We start from the raw sequence: 17826 nt of genomic DNA, 5'->3' as shown, positions 1-17826 counted from the left end.
TTGTTCCTGTTTTTGCATTGTTTCTCTTTCCAATTATCCATGGAAAACTATTTTTATGTTGACATTAATCAACATGGTTTAATGGTGCAGTAGAAACAGGTTAGAGGACAGGTAAAAGGACACTCAACCCTCTATTTCTCTAAACTACCAGTAAGCTTCTGTTCCTTATCCACAACCTGGCCACTGGAGCTCATCCTCAACCTGAATCACCCACAAAGCCACCTCTCCATTGTGTTCTATCACCATAGGTAGTCCCTAGTTCCCTTGCCAGATTAAACTTTCTACCCTTTCATGCCATCTTATGTCCATAAAACATGGAGATTTGTGTTATATTAAAAATGTGTCAGCCAGTCTTGTGTGACTCTCAAGGAAACCAGTTTAAAATAGAGGAACAATTTGTTGTGCTCATGGTTCTTAGAATTTCAGCCATTGTACTAGAAAGAGCTTGGTGAAGAAGAGCAGGTGAGGTGATGGAAGTCAAAGTAGAGACAAAGAAATAAAAGGGGGTCAAGGACAGGCGACACCCTTAAGAACATGCCTCCAGTGACCTACATCTTTTAGCTTGTTCCACCTCCCAAAGTCTCCAGAACTCCTCTATGTAGTGCCAATAGTGGGTCCAAAGTCCTCAACACATGAATTTATGGGGGACATCTCGTTTTCAAATTCTAATAAGGCCCAGTACTTCATTCCAGCAGTCACAGATTTCTATAATCTAAGTTCTTCAAATACCATTAATCCCCTCCAAGCAGGCTCCGTCTGTGCTATCTGCTCAGTCAGACTGTGCTATTACTTATCCTTGAATACTCTCCCCACTCACCGCCAAATACCAATCTTCAAATGTCAACTGGATCTCACCTCCCATATAAAGAAAGCTTCCTTGACTTTGCAGCCCACACAGAACTCTTCCTTTTCCCAATCTTTGGTAACACTTCTTATCAGTGGCACACAACCAAACACATAATTAGGGAACAGGAAAAGGCTATGCACACTCATTAGAGTCTTCTTCTCCAACTAGACGGGGATGGTAGGATGCATTTGGTTCATTCACATTAAGAACACACTGTTTGGTACTAAATCATTTGAAGATAGCCTATTGTTTGACTTACCCACTGACAATGCAGAATTTTCCATTTGGTGTGTGGACACGCTTTGTGTGTGTGTGTGTGTGTGTGTGTGTGTGTGTGTGTAGGGGTATACATGTGGTATTCATTGACAATACAGAATTTTAAAAATAGCTATTTTTCTTAGTCTAGTTCTTCTATCAAAACTCTTACATTAAAATACATGGATTAGACAGACAATGTGGCTCAACAGGAAAGGATAGCTATCTACCGAACAGATAACCTGAGTTGTCACTTCCCTAGTTGTCAGTCCCTATGACCCACATGAATGAAGGAGAGAACAGATTCCTGCAGGTCATTCCTTGTCCTCTTCTTGTGTGCTAGGGTACATGTAAACTACCCAAGCATACTCAGAATTAAAATTCGATAAAACAGTTCACAACACACTGATAACAAAACTCAAGAAAAAAAGACAATGAGAAAAAAAGAAAGCAACCTAATAAAAATGGGTCCAAGAGTGAACAGGCTTGCTAGCCAGGCACATGCATGATAAAACACAACCAGATATGCAGTATCATTTATATGTCAGGAAATGTCAGTGTAGACTACAATAGACATCAATTAAGACATACAATAAGACATACAGTTATTATAATGTCAAGAGTCAAAACTCTCATCTTCCCAAGTGTTGGCAAGGATGTAGTAGACTAAAAGCTTTATGCACTGCTGGTTGGAATATAAAATGTTAAAACCCCTTGAAAACAATTTTATCATTTATAGAAATTAAAGTTGCATCTAGTCTAACCAATCTGCTTTAGGTTACTAAAGAAAACAAAAACATACATCTACATAAAGACTTGCATAACAACATTTAAACCACCTTTTATGTGTAGCAGATTAAACCAGCAACAATTGAAATTCTCAGAGACAGCTAAATAGATAAACAGAATGTGGTTCAGCCATAAATGGAATATTAGTCAGCAGTGAAAAGAAAGTGAATACTGATGTATACAATAGCAAGCTTGGATTTCAAGCACATTATAAGTGAATCCAGCCAAACCCAAGAGGCTACTTGAGCTACTATACCATTTATCTGCTAATCTAGGAGACTATAACCCCAGTGATAAAATAGTGATACAGATACCACAGGGTAGATATCAGCTATATGACTGGACTTGAGGCCCATGCAGTAGGAGGGGATTCATGTCTGGTACTGTAGACCTGTCTAAGAAGACAGGGCTGGAAAGGTCATAGACCCTAGAGAATAACTTATTACTGTCATTTTCCTAAATAAATATAGCTCCTAACTGGATACTAAATAGTTCTCTCTCTCTCTCTCTCTCTCTCTCTCTCTCTCTCTCTCTCTCTGTCTCTCTGTCTCTGTCTCTCTGTCTCTCTCATACACAGACATACACACACACACACACACACACACACACACACACAGGTAAATGTAGTTCTCACCACTTACTAAGGAAGCTTACATCTGCAGCAGACAAAGGCTGCTATAGAGATTCACAACTGATTGAAACACAGAGAATAAGTAACCACGGGGTGCTCAGTCCTAGTTGGCACCTCTACAATACAAACTCTATACCTAAGGCTCAGAGAACATTGCAGAAGAAGGGGCATAAAGACCGTAAGAGACAAGACCAGGATGCCCACTGTGAGAGAGTATCATTGAGACATGACAGGATCACTGCATCCATGAAATCTCAGCAATATGGTTGTGAGAACAAGGTCTGCACAATGGCCACATCTGTCGCTATGTCAACACAAATCAGGGAAAATGTTACAAGGTTCTACCCATAGTGGTTGCAAGAAGAATGAAATCCATGATAAGAAATCCAATCCCAAGTGGTCAACCCTAAACTCAGGCACACAGGACAACACTAAACAAACTTGGTATATAGTATAAGCACATGTGTGTGCACGCACGTGCGTGTCTGTGTGAATGTGTGTGTGCTCGAGAACATGAGTGCATGTGCATATGCACGTGTGCCTGGACGAGTGTGTGTATGTATGTGTCTATATGTGTGTGTGTGTGTGTGTGCACGTGCACTTATGTGTTTAATGGTAATAATTATCAAAGAGATTATGAGTTAAAGGAAGGTAGGAGAAGTTGGAAAGGGAGAGGAAGGACTGGAAATGCTGCAAATACAGTGTATTCATATAAGAAATTAAAGGAAGAAAAAGAAGAAGAAGGAGGAGGAAGAAGAGGAGGAGGAGGGGGGGGAGGAGGAGGAGGAGGAGGAGGAGGAGGAGGAGGAGGAGGAGGAGAAGGAGAAGGAGAAGGAGAAGGAGAAGGAGAAGGAGAAGGAGAAGGAGAAGGAGAAGGAGAAGAAGAAGAAGAAGAAGAAGAAGAAGAAGAAGAAGAAGAAGAAGAAGAAGAAGAAGAAGAAACCCAAGGAGTTAGGGTCATTAAGGCTTGGGATTGAGGGAAGGGGTTAACAAAAAGGGGCCATAGGAGGGGACTTGGGTGGGTTAGGCAAGTGTTATGCATCTTGATTAGGTATTGGTAAATAACTGTGACTCCCCCCAAAAAAACATACAGAATGTCATATCCAAGGAGTAATTTTTCTGTTTGATATATTTTTTTAAGTAACCTCAAAATAAAGTCCAAGGGCATATGTTACCAATTAGCTCAGAAAACATCATTACCAACTACTCTTCTGTATGAAATGGGAAAAATAAAACCACATTCTCTATTATTTTGTGAACATCTCTAAAATGTGCTGATAGATGCTACAATTATTTTTAGATAAACTCTACAGAATTTTCCATGTCATTTGACAATAATTTCACAACTATATAATCATCACTGATATTTACCTAGTGATTCTGCGCACATGCCCACCCCAGGTCCATCTGCTAGGAAGCTCATTCTCTCACTTGTCTGAGCAAGTGCTCTGGACATGACTAGTCTGGGTTCTGGTGCTCCCCAGGCTTACATTCTAGGCACAGTCCTAGTAAGGCATAATATAATCAGTCTTCTCCCATGGTGTGTACCTGGAGGACACTGGGTCTCCACTTTGAATAAAATGGCTGGGAGAGGGACACTGTGTGTTGACATCTGCACTGATCCTTAGTGACCAGAGAGAAACAAAACTCTGAATGCAGAGGTATTTTAGTAGACATCCAAGTAAATAATGGATGGAATTTAGAGCCTTGGAGTCACAGAGAGTTCCGGGCAGGCAAGACACAAGGAAGAAACAGATAAAGCCAACAGTTTGGGACTGAGAACTAAGACCCTCAATTTTTGTGCTTTATTGTCCTTTTAATGAGAAGCCAGCAGAGGGCTTTGTCTCAGACATACAAACTGATTTGTATCTTTAAAACCTCCACTAGGGAACCTATTTCTTCTCTTTCATTCATCAGTGTTGCCCATTTACTTTAGTTGAGTGGCAGCAGGCTAATCATGTATCCTGTCGTTTCTGTATTTGTAAAATGGGTAATACCAACTTCCAGCAACTGCCAAAGCATATGGGTTCCATCTGCAAGTCAAGCATTTGATGACTGAGGCCCACTGCAGGCTCCTTCCTGGCCTCACCTTCCCTGACAGACACCGCCCTTGCCATCTGCTCTCCAGTCTGCTCTCCTCCCACCTTTTTAATCCCAGACAACCCTACCCTATCGCTTTTTTGCAGTTGTCCTTGCAGAACCACACCCTAACTCTGTTCCGACCCTTTCTTTGTATTATTATCCCCTCCCCCCCCATTTCTTTCTCCTTTGTCACCCAAGCAGATGTCGTTGGGGGATATTAGTATCTCATATTTCTCCTCTATATTGCTTATCCTTTGATCATGAACAACTCCACCACTAATAGGGGGTCCTCCTCAAAACTCCCAGCACTCCTGTCCTCAGCTTGTATTTGTGAACCTGTAGACCCAAATGCTAGACTATGGTGCCACTATCTCCTCCCAATAGAAAAGAACAAGGGAACAGAGAGACAGAGGACAGGATTCTACCACAGCTTGTAACTAACTACCATGTATGGTCATGGGAAACACATGTAATTTCTCTGAGCATAAACGTTGGTATCTATAGCCATGATGGGTTGGATTTATAATCTTAAAAGCTCTTCTACTTCTTTTTTTCTAAGGTTAACAATAATTCTTAGCTTTGGCATTCATGTATCAATTCTGTGTTATTCTAAATAATTTTTGTCTCCTTTATTATGATATAGTGCTCATATAGGGGTCCATTTCAAGTTCCTAGGCAAATGCATCCATCATGACCTTCACAATAGATAGTTCTATAAAGAGGTCTTCTATAAAAAGCTTGTTCAACACCCATTCAAGCCATCCACAATCAGAAGAAATGCTAATATTTAAAACTGAAGTAGCCAAGTATCTTAGTCAATGTTCTATTGCAGTGAAGAGACACCATTTAATTGGAGCTTGCTTACAGTTTTAGAGGCTTAGTCTATTATCAGCACAGCTAGAAACACGGTGGCAGGCAGGCAGATATGATGCTAGAGGGGTAGCTGAGAGTTGGACTCTGGATCCTCTGAGAGCAGGAAGTGAGAGAGAGCCACTGGGTCTGACTTAAGCATTTGAAGCCATAAAGCCCACCCCCAGTGACTCCTTTTCTCTAACAAAACCATACTTTCTAATAGTTCCACTCCCTGGTAACAAAGCACTCAATCTCTGAGCCTATGGGGCCATTCTTATTCAAATCACCATACCCAGGTACTGTCACTCCTCTAAGCTTTCTAGATTTACCATTTCTTTCTTTCTTTTATATGTATGTATGTAGAAATGTAGAAATAAATATCATATAGCTGGGTGCCCACGGTGGCCAGAAGAGAGTATTAAATATTTTCAAGGTGAAATTACAAGTGGTTGTGAGCCAAGAAATGTATGGTCTGGAAACCGAACTCAGGTATCCTGGCAGGGCAGCAAGTGCTCTTAGCCACCAGACTATCTCTCCAGCCTCTGGACTTTTCCGTTTCTCTTCATTGTGCATGATTATTCATGACACACTCACTGTTTAGACACCATATTCTTCTTTTTCTTTAACAATTTGTTCTTCAAGTTGACAGGAAAACAGGAATATTTCTAGAGGAGGGAAGTGATGACTACCTATGGTGTTCCAGAATGGAGCTTTGATACCCAATACGAATGGAGAGTCCAAGCAGAAACAGATGTGCATCTGTGTTTATACAGTCCAGTGTCTCATATGAGGCATCATCAAGGTAATGATATTTCAGCAAGGGAGACAGTGGCCAGGTGTCAGTGTCCGTGTCCATGTCTCTCTCTCTCTGTGTGTGTGTGTGTGTGTGTGTGTGTGTGTGTATGTGTTCCAGAATGTGGAGTAGAGCTACAATCAGAAAAAGAACATCTTCAGGAGTAGGGTACTCCTCAATGAGAGAGTTAATTCCAAGACTAGGACAAGAAAGTTCAAGATGGACTGAAAGTAAGACAACAAAGTGCTCAAAGAATGACAGCATCATGGCAAAGGGACATAGAGACTGGCTGTAATGGTCTCCTCTGTTTTTAGTAGGACCAGTCTGAACTATCAAACAGGCTAGAATCTATGGTATAAATTAAGAAGCAATGATGCCATGTAAATATTTTTTTAAAAAAACAATGAGTAAGCAGGGTTGGAGGAAGAATGGAATGTTTTGATGCCTTCGAAAGACTTTTTTTCTTTTAAATAGAAGACCTAGTTATAAAAGAAGAGGCATTACTTTACCAGGGAAAGCCGGGAAGGTAGAACTTAAAGTTGAAAGTCCTAAGTGTACAGTAGCCAGGTGAGTCAGAACCACAGGCTCTTTACACACACAGTACCAAGGGTGCAGGATTACTTCTGCATCCCTGGAATCTAACTAACCACAATGAAATTACTAAGGAAAACACTCGCAGCCACGGGGACAGGCAGGGATTCTGTGTAGAAAATATTCTACTAAAGCAAACCCTAGACAAATAGGCTTAAAATGCTTCCACTTGGCAAAGAAAATTTCATGAAAGGGAAGAGAAAAACCCTATAGAATGTGAAGCAAAGTTTCCTGACTATGTTTCTGAAAAGTTTAATATCCAGACCACATAAGAAAATCTAAACTTTTAAAAAATGGCAAAAATCGTATGATTATAATCTAAAAAAATAAACGAAAAAACTAACCAATAGATCCAAGAAAAACATTTCTTAAAGGATGAGATTAAATAGCCAAGAGGTATGCAAAAAAAATATTAAACAACTCTAGAAAAATACACATTTAAATCACCATGTAAGAATAACTATCTATGGGCAAGGATGTATGAAATTGTACTCTTGAATTTTACTGCCATTACAGAAAGGACTATTGGGTTTTCTTAAAAACAAAAGAAAATAAAACAAAACAAAAACAAAACATCAACAACAAAAAAATCCAAACCAAGCAAAACCCCAAAACAGACAAACACAAAAAGCTGCTGGCATAGGATCCAGCAACCCCAATCCTGGATATACAAAGAGAAAACAAACCCAGTATGTTAAAGTATGCACTTCTATGTTCATTCAAGCACTGTTCGTGGCAGACAATAAAAAGAAGGAGCGTAAAAAATGGCAAAAAAAGTGTTCATCAACTCAATAGACAGGTGGATAATTAATATAGTATGTATACACAATGCAAAGGCTTCTAGTACAAGAAGCATGCGTACTGTCAGTCATTGGAACAATATAGATGGAGCTGGAGATCATTCTGATGAGTGAAATAAGCCAGGTTCTGAGAAGCCACTATCAAATGAGTTCACTCCTATGTAGAATCTAAGTGCTGTTGGCATAGAAGTTGAGAAGAGATGACTATTGGCTCCCAGAGGCTGGAGAATATAGGTAAAGGAGAGGGGTGGGAAAGACACCGGTCAACAGGTTCTGCCTTGAAGATCTAAATCTGAGAAGTTGTTCCTGGGTGCTGTTGCACTATTGACGTAGGGTGCCTGGCTATCCATATTGACTGTGTACTGTACATACCAGAAAGATAGGGAGAAGAAATTTAGGTGTTGTGTTATTAAAAAAAAGTGATAAATGTTCTGTATATAGATATTGTTTACTCTAATACTCAGCAGACATGAATAAAATCTCATACCTACAAAATTAATAAGTAAAATTTTTAAAAAGGTCATATAACCTAGAAACAACTGGGGAACTATCCCAGACCAAAAGAGAAGGAGAGATATGACCAGATGGCTTAGCATTAAGTTCTGAACTGGGTCACTTTCCTGAAAGAGTCATCATCAGGAAAACTGATAAAACCCTAATGAGGTCTGCTGGTAGATGTTGGCAATTTATCAGAAACCATTCCTTGGTTTAGATGGTAGTAGTGCAGTTGTACAGAGGCCGCTCTTATTTTCAGGTGTTCTTTTTGACAGACTTCTTTTGCACATTTTTATAATTCTGAAATATTTTTTATACAAAATTTAATTTTGGAGCATGGAAGGTAAAATATGTGTTGTACACGTTAAGTGTAGCTCTGAAGAGGAAGGTATCCTGGTAGTAGCAGCCAAGTAATACCCTAAAGTCACACCACACAGCAAAGCTTACCCAGAGATTTATTGGGAAAGACACAAGAGGGTGGGTGGTTACCTCAGCTCTTACAGTTTCTTGTGAGAGGGAGAGAGCTTTCTGGGATGGTCTGATCTTGGGGCAAGCCCAGGGATTGGTGGGATTTCGATATAAGGGTTTGGTAGAATTCTGTTGCCAGGTCTTGAGCTTTTTTTTTTTTAACCTCTGGAGGGCAGAGCTTGGCTGCCTGCCTCTGAAGGGGCTGGAAACAGCCATTAAAGCCTTTAGAGCAGTCTGGAGACAGGACCTGGCCAGTACCTCGAAGGGCTTACAGTGATGCAAGCATTAGGAATTGAATTTGATCCAAAGAACACATGTAAAAAAAAAGCTTGGCATGGTGGGACTGACTTGTAATCTTAGGATGTGCCCTGGAAATCTACTGTAATGTGTGAATCTTTGTGCACTAAGAGAGTGTCTCCAAACACAAGGCGGATGGTGCCTGAGGAATGGCATTCTTGGTTGACCTCTGGTGAATACATGCATGTACACAGACATGCTGTTGTATAACATTGCCCTCAGCATTAGAAACAGTCCACGCTACAGAGAATCTGCTTTAAGCAGGAAGGTTATCAACTCAAAATAGCATCAGAAGTCTCTGAAACCGACCATACTTAGTAGGCCCCACCCTGTCAGAGTAAGCAAAAAAGCAGAGTCCCCATCAGGTGAAGTGAAGTTTAGCTGCAAAGAAGACCTGAGACCAGACCTGCTGCCTAGAGGAAAAGACCAGCTAAGCTGCATGGAAGAGGGTTAAACTAATCACAGCACTTTCAAGGACCCCCTTCAAACAGTTGAGCTACTACCCTCAGGCTGTGCCGTATGGGCCAGGTTTCCAGCTTCATGAGCTGTCTCACCCATCCTGGAGTGGGCTTTGGTGCTGAATCTATTTTTGAGTCGTTTCTGCTCCTGAAAGTTAGCTGAATAAAATTCATGGTTCAAAAAGTTGGACTTTGGTGATATCTGGTCTGTCGTGGGTTCCCTATCTGGGGTGAGTAGACATGTGTTGCAACTCTCCAGAAAATGTTTTTTACACAGCACATGCACGTGCACGCACATGCACACACACACACACACACACACACACACACACACACCCACCACACACACACACAAATTCTGTAATATTTCAAACCTGCATTCTTCTTTCCATTATGGTGAACATCTTTCTCCAGAGAGGCAATTCCTCAGTCTTCCACAGGGCTATGATTACTTCTTTAAAGCCTTCCATGTTCCTGTCCAGCTAAGGTCACCCCACATTCAGTGTAGCACACCCTACTTCCCTGTTCCCACCCCAGCATTTAGAAGACTTTTCCTTATCTACCACATTGGGCAGCAATGACTTAGTCTGGCTCTCAAGTTTGACTCCATTCTGGTTCCAAATAACCTGTGTCTGGCTTCTTCTCCCTACCCACCCACTCATCCTCCCCAGCAGCACAGCTTGATCTGCTCAGCTCCAGAATTCCCCACACCAGTCAGTATCCACCTCTTACAAATTTTCTAAGACTAAGTGAAAATACTTACTCTGATGGTCTCCCTCAACTCTCCATTTTCCAGGGTTAGCCCACATCATCTTCTTCAGCTGGAATACCCAGTCAACCCTGCCCCTTACAACTCTCTCTCACTCTATCTCACACTGCAATTTTGTAGAGATTTCTCTCAATAACAACTAAGACATGAGGTGAAGCCACTCAGCACTGTGATCCTTCTCAGCAGTTAAGTCATGGCCAGTGTCACAAATTCAGATCGTGGCTATCTGAGCGTCGTTACTGAAGCATTAACGTTTTCATAGTTCCAGTCATTGTCTACTGAGCCAATATCCCTGTAGATAGTCTTCTCTCTCCAACTGAGTACATGACACCTACCCCTGTCAACATGGAAATCTGGGCTTTGGCCATACCATGAACAATGCTAAATCTGGTGGTTTCTAGAACATCACTTAAGTAACAAATGTCTATTTGGAATTGCATGTTAACTTCACAAAGAACAAAATAAAATTCTTAAACCTAACGTGACACTCACATCTCACTAACTTAAAACCAGAAGCACTCAGGTTTAGAATAGCGATGTGTCCCTTGAAAACACTGTCCACTGAGGGTACTGTCCTTTTCAAAATTTTCCTTGGTTTTCTTTAATAAGTTTAGGATAAGCTCATTTAAGTTAATATGTATATTTACGCATAATCAAGAAGCCTTGCCTTTTCTATACATGAGCTTAGAAAATAAAAGAAAGAGGATAAACTATTTAGTAAAAAGATTGAACTTTTATTACCAGATGAGCAATAGGAAATGAAGAGCAACATCTGAAAGCCAGGAAGCTTATTATCTGGGAGGCAAACTCTAATGGCCATCAAAACACTGAAGGAAGCCTAGTCCTTACTTTGTCATGCAAGGTCAGGAGAGGTTGGGCACACCCAGAATTTCAATACAGCAAAAGGCATCAAATCTAGAAGTGACAAATCTCCAGGCCCTGGCTCCAGAAGATCACAAGGTTGAAAACTACCTTAAGATAAAATTGTTTAATTAACCTAACTAATTATGGATTTTAGTTTAATATTCATATTTAAGTATGACACACTTAAAGCATTTTTAAGTGAGAAAAGGTGGACATGCTGGAATTTAATCTGAGACGTTTGTGACATGAGAAGCGAGACTTAACAGAAACACATTGTCACAGTGCTTTGTACATGACAGACACTTATTTTGTTTTAAGTTGGTTTGTTTTCCCAGTAAAATGATCAACAATTTCTCTAGAAACAATATCCATAAACAAAAGTGACTGAACTTTCAGGAGAAGCAAGTCTCATCTGAAAGTCATCTCAATAACAGCGTTTAAAAGACTCGCCTAGAGAAACTGTAGATATATTAGCCATGCTCAAAGTCAAAACACCATGTGACAAAGGAAAGCATGCTGCATGTTTTCACTGCCCAGGTCCCAGGCAAGGCTGGATGTGTTTACTGTAGTTGCCACCGATGTTCATACACATAGCATATCTCCACCAAGTTCACTGTGTTTCTCTAGTTCGCAGAATGAGAAGTTTCTTACATCTCTGCAGGTTACCTGGAAAGTTTACTGATGGGGGAAAATCTTGGCACAAACTTGTTGAATTCTGAAGCTTTTGTGTCATCAGAAAAACTGAATTTAAATAAAAAAAAAACAAGTGAAGGATGATTGACAAATAAAAGCAATAACCTGAGATGTACTGAGTTTTTCTCTTCTGTTATGAAGAAAACTACAAAGTATTGTAAGTACTTAATTGCTTGTATTGGAACCTACAAGTCTATGCCCTTTGAAACAGTGGACTTTATATTCAAAAGTCTAAGTCAATGTTAGCACTGCATTATGAGACTATCAAAGTGACTATGGTTATCGCCATAAACAGCCAGTGTTGTGTCAACAGAATGACTTGTGTGAGCCAGAAATAATGCAAATAAAAAGAACAAGGGATTCATAGCAGGTGTCAAATTTTATAAAAGGAAATATTGGATTCAAAAACAGGATCAAAAAATGCCTCAACTTTTCAATGAGAGGTCACCCCCACCTATGCTCACTTTGACATGGCAAAGATTCTTTTTCACCAGATAAGGATGTATTTAGAGAGATGTGTGTGATCAACATTGTAGTAAGAGAAACTCTCTTGATTCTCCAAAGGGAGTCCCTGTCACTTTACTGGGCAGATTTCACAGAAAATCAAGTTTTACTCCCTCACTTTAAAACAAAGAAACTGAGGCCTGGAGAGATAAGGACTCCCCCGAGGTCACAGTTTTGTTTGCACTGAGGCTGACAGGAAACTCTAACCCACATGACACACCAGGTCCAGTGTCCACCCTAAGGCTTTACATTTCGCTTTGTCATAATTTACTTTACAACTTGGAACTCAGCCCCTTGACTGGAAATGATTAACAAGAAATGACTTTCGTCACTGCTCCCACAGAATGCCCACACAACGAAGACAACACACACGCCATGGCCAGTGCTCTTTTCTGTCAGCCTAAAGAGAGAATCCAGGTCATTTTTCTTATTTGAATAGGATACTCTTTCCAGGCAGTACTCAGTAGGCTAATACAAGTTAAGTCACCTTTCAAGGTTCAAAACTTGTGGAAAACAGTGGTGCAGACCAGCAATGATCAGCTGCTATGCTAGAAGCACCTCTGTTCTTGTTCTTAACAAGTAGCAGGGGAGCAGGAAAGCCTGGTGCTCTCAGTCTGTTTCCTCAGCATCTGGGAGGCTGAAGTCAGTGGGTCTAAGGCTAGGTCAGCTAGCATACAGCTCTCAAAACAAAAAAGTAACAAAGATCCAAAAGATAATTTAAAAACAAACAAAAAAACCTTTGTTTATGTGAATTGTAACAAAACTAAATTATAAGCAGAAATTGCTATTTAACTCATGGAAAACTATCACATACTAATATAAACATGAGTTTGTGAAAAATAACTTTATTTCTCCAAATGAAATACTTTAGTGAAGAAGTTGGCCATTTTTCCCCTGGCAAGTCTATTGTCTACCTTTAATATGAGAGCTAGATTTTCATATCACCTCCAGCATTCAATATAGACTAGTTGTTTGTTTCATACACATGAAAAAACAAAGTATAGCTTCACATGGATTTCCTAGAAGCAGGAAGAATGCTTTATTGCTCTGTTGGGATCCTTGTGGGGTGATTCTTTGGGATTCCAGAGAAAGCCGGACACTGAGTACTGTCATGGCAATGGTGAATAGTTTCAGGTTGGAAACTGAGCCAAGCCCAAGCTACTCACAAATTGCTACATGAATACCCAGTGGTCCATCTTCCACTCATGATGTATGATTTCATGAACCTCCTTGGAAAGGTCTTGGAAACCCCCAATCATACTCTAAAATTTTTAAAATAGGTTTTACAGAGAGGAGGGATGTTATTAAGACCTAGAGGCAATATACAAGGCCTTGATTCATCACAATCATCAATTCTTTAATTTACCCAACATTCCTTGAAATAGGATATTATCATCATAAGTGAAAAAAGCTGGGAAAATCACCTTTTGTCTAAAAAGATACAAAGAAAGAAACCAGTAATGAAACATGGATAAAATTATTATATTGTGTATACCGAAATCTAGAAAACAGCCTATGTACCCACTGATCCTTGAGTCTGTCTTCTTGAAATGAGCAAAACAAATAGACTTAGACACCCTTCACCAGAGAAAGTTGCAACGACTTATGAACCTAGAGGACATTAAGCAACACTAAACATTTAACAATGAAATGTGGAAAGCTTAATCTTAATTGACACAAAACCAGCAAATGCACAAATAGATAGGATTCCCTTTTACTGTGTTAACAGGAGGAAGCAAACACTTTGAATACACACGAACACAGGCTGAACGCTGATACCCATGCTATTCCTAAGGATATGGGCTCCTGGGTAATCAGGAGGGACTGAGGCCCAGCAGTGGAATATGACATTCTGTGCTACGAAGAACTGTTAAGAACAGATTCTTTATGGAGCATTTGCTTCTATAAAAGCAAGAAGAGACAGATTTGAGCTACTGATAAGGAAAAGAACCCTCAAACCAAAAGTTTTTTGCTTTGTGCTTAAAAAAGAAAACAGTAAAAGATATGAGACTATAGATATGACCAATATTCTGTTAATAAGATGGACATACTTTTCACAAAATAAGGATCTGAGGAAATGGAGGGAAATATCCACATATCATTAGATGCCAAAGGAATAAACTGTAGTCAGAAAAGTTATACTTTATGTATTCCACAAAAGGCTCACTTATCACATTCATGTAATAAAACCAGAATTGAAGCAAAGTCCAATGCAAGTACTCATTGCATAAATAAGAACCACCCTTTACACTCACATCTAAAACCTCTTCCTTGTTTTTCTAAACATATCCAACACAGTCTCTGCATCAAGGAAAACCAGGACACATTTTACAGTAAACTGAGTATGTCTTCTTGCCTGTCTCATAAGCTATGAATGTGCCGATTCAAACCTATGGTGACATATTTCATTTCCAACATAAAAAAAGGTAAGATTGTCCACTAAGTGCTTTTAGATGGCTAAGTCTGTAAAGGTCTTCACAGTTAAGGAAATAATTTATTTGAACAGGAAACCACAACTTTCATATAATTATCCTTACCCGACCCCCAAAAATGAGGCTTTCCTGTAAAACAGTGAGAGACAAGAAAGCTTGTAGGTAACAGATTTGTGGTTCTGTTTTATTTCTCACAACTATTGAAGTAATTAGTAGAGAATTTTAATATAAAAAGGAGACTGAGACCATGAGGAAGTAATTTAATACAGTCTTAGTGAACCAGCAAACAGAAAAGGGAAGAATGAATACCAGCCTGCTAACATAAACATAGGAACTGCTAGTAGAAAAGAAACATTTTCCAAACACCTAAAAAAGACAACAGAGAGATACCTCTGTGTGTGTGTGTGTGTGTGTTTTCAAAGTCAACATAACATCTTCTAAGAAGTCTTAAGAATATTTTTTCCTCTACTTCAAAAAATAGTGCTATATTGGTAATCCAAGGAAGAGCGCAAAATGACCATCCTTAAACAAAAATAAAACAGAGATATCTTGGAATGTGTCTCAATTTCTCCATCGCAAAAATAAAGACAGGCTGTACAATTTACAAAGCCATGATTTTCCTGGTGGTGGTGGGGGTTAGTAAGAGAGGGGATAGTAGAGAAAGGATTACAAAACAAATCACCTTACCTTGACACGTTTTCTGGAATGTACTCTAGGACCGGGTACCCATCACTTCTCCTAGATGACAGGTCACCGTGTGGTTTCCATGACTCCACTAATGTATTGACGGGTGGAAAGGAGCTCAAGTGTTGGAAAGATTGGTCTCTAGGTGACCGTGATAAAGATATTGTACCTTGAGCACCAATCCGGTAGTGAAAGGACTGTCCACCCGAATTCACACCAACGATGGCAGATGATGGGATGCTGGTTTCAGGGTAATAGCTCCCATCATCTGGTTCTTGCTTAATCCCCACTGGGAACGCGCTCCCCTCACAGCTACCATCAAAGCCGGGCACAGGTGGTCCTAAGATTCCTGATAGAGAATAATAGTCTTTATCATCCATAAAGGAAAAGTATGAGCCATCCATGAATGGAAATGGGTTGACCGTGGGGTTCCCTTTAAAAGAGGCGCCTGAACATGAGTGCTTGCTTGACTCTTGCTTTATTGGTACAGAGAACGGAGAACTGGGGTTGATCTTGTTGTTTCCTCCTAGGCAGGAACTGCTGAAAGCCCCATCTGGTTCTGGTTTTATATACTGGACAATGTTGAGCTGACCAGTCACACCATTGGAAATGGCCTTCTCGACTTCCTCTGTCTTAGGGAAAGGAACGTCGTGAGCACCTTTCTCGTGGGTGTCTGGACTGGGAATCACATCCTGGATGGCACCGGCTCCAGCAGAAGCGCCTGAAGTGGCATAGCTGAAGGCATTGCTGATGGGGCTGCCGATGGACCCCACTGTGCTGGCTGTCGGGCTGGAGAGTGTGGATCTATTGTTGGTGTTGGAAGGGCTGGAAACAGAGCACCTTGAGTTGTTAAGATTTGCCGGGCTGGACACAGAGGAGCGCAGAGGGACGTTATTTGGACTGGAGACTGGAGATTTTACACTGCAGTGACTTGGAGGGCTGGAAATCGGGGATTTCATGCTGCTTAATGGACTTGAAAGAGGGGAGCCCACGTTGCTCGCATGTGCGGGGCTGTGTGACCGTGAGCCTCTGTTTTCAACACTGGGTGAGCATGTCAGTGAGGTTCCTTGAGTGATGGGACTGTGCACTGGGAAACTGCCAAAGCCAGCTGTAGAGGAGGACATGGAGTTGATGCCCGTGGGACTGCATACTGAAGATGGCAAGTTCAGCGGGCTGCAAACAGAGGGGCTCTTCTCATGACAGATGATTGGGCTCTTCACGATGGCACGCATGGCCCCACCATTCACGGAGGCCCCAGAGTCCGGCATGAATGACCTCAAAGGCCTGCTCATAGCACTCAACGTGGAGGACCTGTGTCCATTCTCTTTGTAAAACTTCACCAGCTGCTCCATGTTTTGATAAATCTTTGTCGGGCTCAGGCTTCCCTGTTGGTTCTGCTGATCGTAAGTGTACTCGGCATCTCTCACAGAATCCATGTATAAACCCATAGACTCAGCCACCGTGGCTGAAAGTTCCTTGGATTCCAGCTCAGTTTTAATATCTGATGGCAAAATCCCAGACCGACTATTGTCTTGCTGAAGGCAAGGGAGTAATTCGTGTTTTTCTTTGCTGCTTCCTTGAGTACTGTTGTTGGGAATAGCACCGGAAACGCAGCTGACATTGACAATCTCCATGTAGTTGTTCTCATTGGTCCTCTCTGCGGGTCCAAGTGAAGAACGCTCCAAGGTCTGAGACACTTGACTCCAGCGCCTTTCCATATCGAGGCCTTCAGGGAGACTATGGTAGCCTTTGGTTTCCATAGCTAACAAACAGATTTATATTCAAATGTTAGAGTCAGTAAGAACAGTATTATGCCAAGGCAGTCTAAAATTGCATCTATTAAGGTACAATTTATAATTTAACTTAACATAAACAATATTTTTAGTTGCATTAAAATATACCTTCTTGAGTACTAACAATATATCAAACAAACAGAATGTCACCTCTAACTTTTTTAGAAGCCAGAAAAAGAACCAAGTGCAATTTTGTGTCTCAATAAAACTCACTGTAATAGAGCCATGATAGTTTGCAAAGAAAATTTACAAATGGCAACATTCTTGAATATTAAGTGATAGTCAATATAATCCTAGGGATTGATATGGTAGTCTGAGGGGAATATGGTGATTAGACAAAGCCAAAAGCACGATGACAAAGCAACAACAACCCCCCCAACCCCCCAAAAATACTATAACTAACTTGGGCAACCTTTTCTTGGGACCCATTCCACGCAGGAGTGTGGTTCCTTCCTCGCCGGGGAGCTCTTTCCCATCACAGAGCTCCTTTATACACTAAAACTAAACAAACAACTTTATGAGTCCAAAGACTTGGGAAACTTTGCATCCTATGAAAGCTGCTTTCCACATGATCGAATATACGGCCTTATTAGAAATGATACAAAAATGCAATTAAATTTGTGTTTCCAAATATGTGCTTCTCAAATCAATAGCCATAGGAAAAGTCATTGACACACAGTTTCTGAAACAGTGAGACTTTCTTAATTTTATATATTCTAATACATAGAT

At 40.5% G+C, this 17826-nt stretch overlaps 1 protein-coding gene across 1 annotated transcript in view; it reads right to left on the bottom strand.

The window, feature by feature from the left end:
• Positions 1-17066, bottom strand: part of Nr3c2 (nuclear receptor subfamily 3 group C member 2) — a 320864-nt gene extending 303798 nt beyond the window's left edge. The window contains exon 1 of the mRNA XM_028785173.1: positions 15308-17066. Coding sequence (XP_028641006.1) covers positions 15308-17064 — 1757 coding nt within the window. The 5' untranslated portion in view covers positions 17065-17066. The remainder of the gene's footprint in view (positions 1-15307) is intronic.
• Positions 17067-17826: the final 760 nt, after the last annotated feature.

Source organism: Grammomys surdaster, unplaced genomic scaffold (assembly GCF_004785775.1).
Source record: "Grammomys surdaster isolate TR1022 unplaced genomic scaffold, NIH_TR_1.0 125146, whole genome shotgun sequence".
In the NCBI taxonomy this organism is placed as follows: Eukaryota; Metazoa; Chordata; class Mammalia; order Rodentia; family Muridae; genus Grammomys; species Grammomys surdaster.
This window is presented reverse-complemented; position numbering and strand designations above follow the sequence as displayed.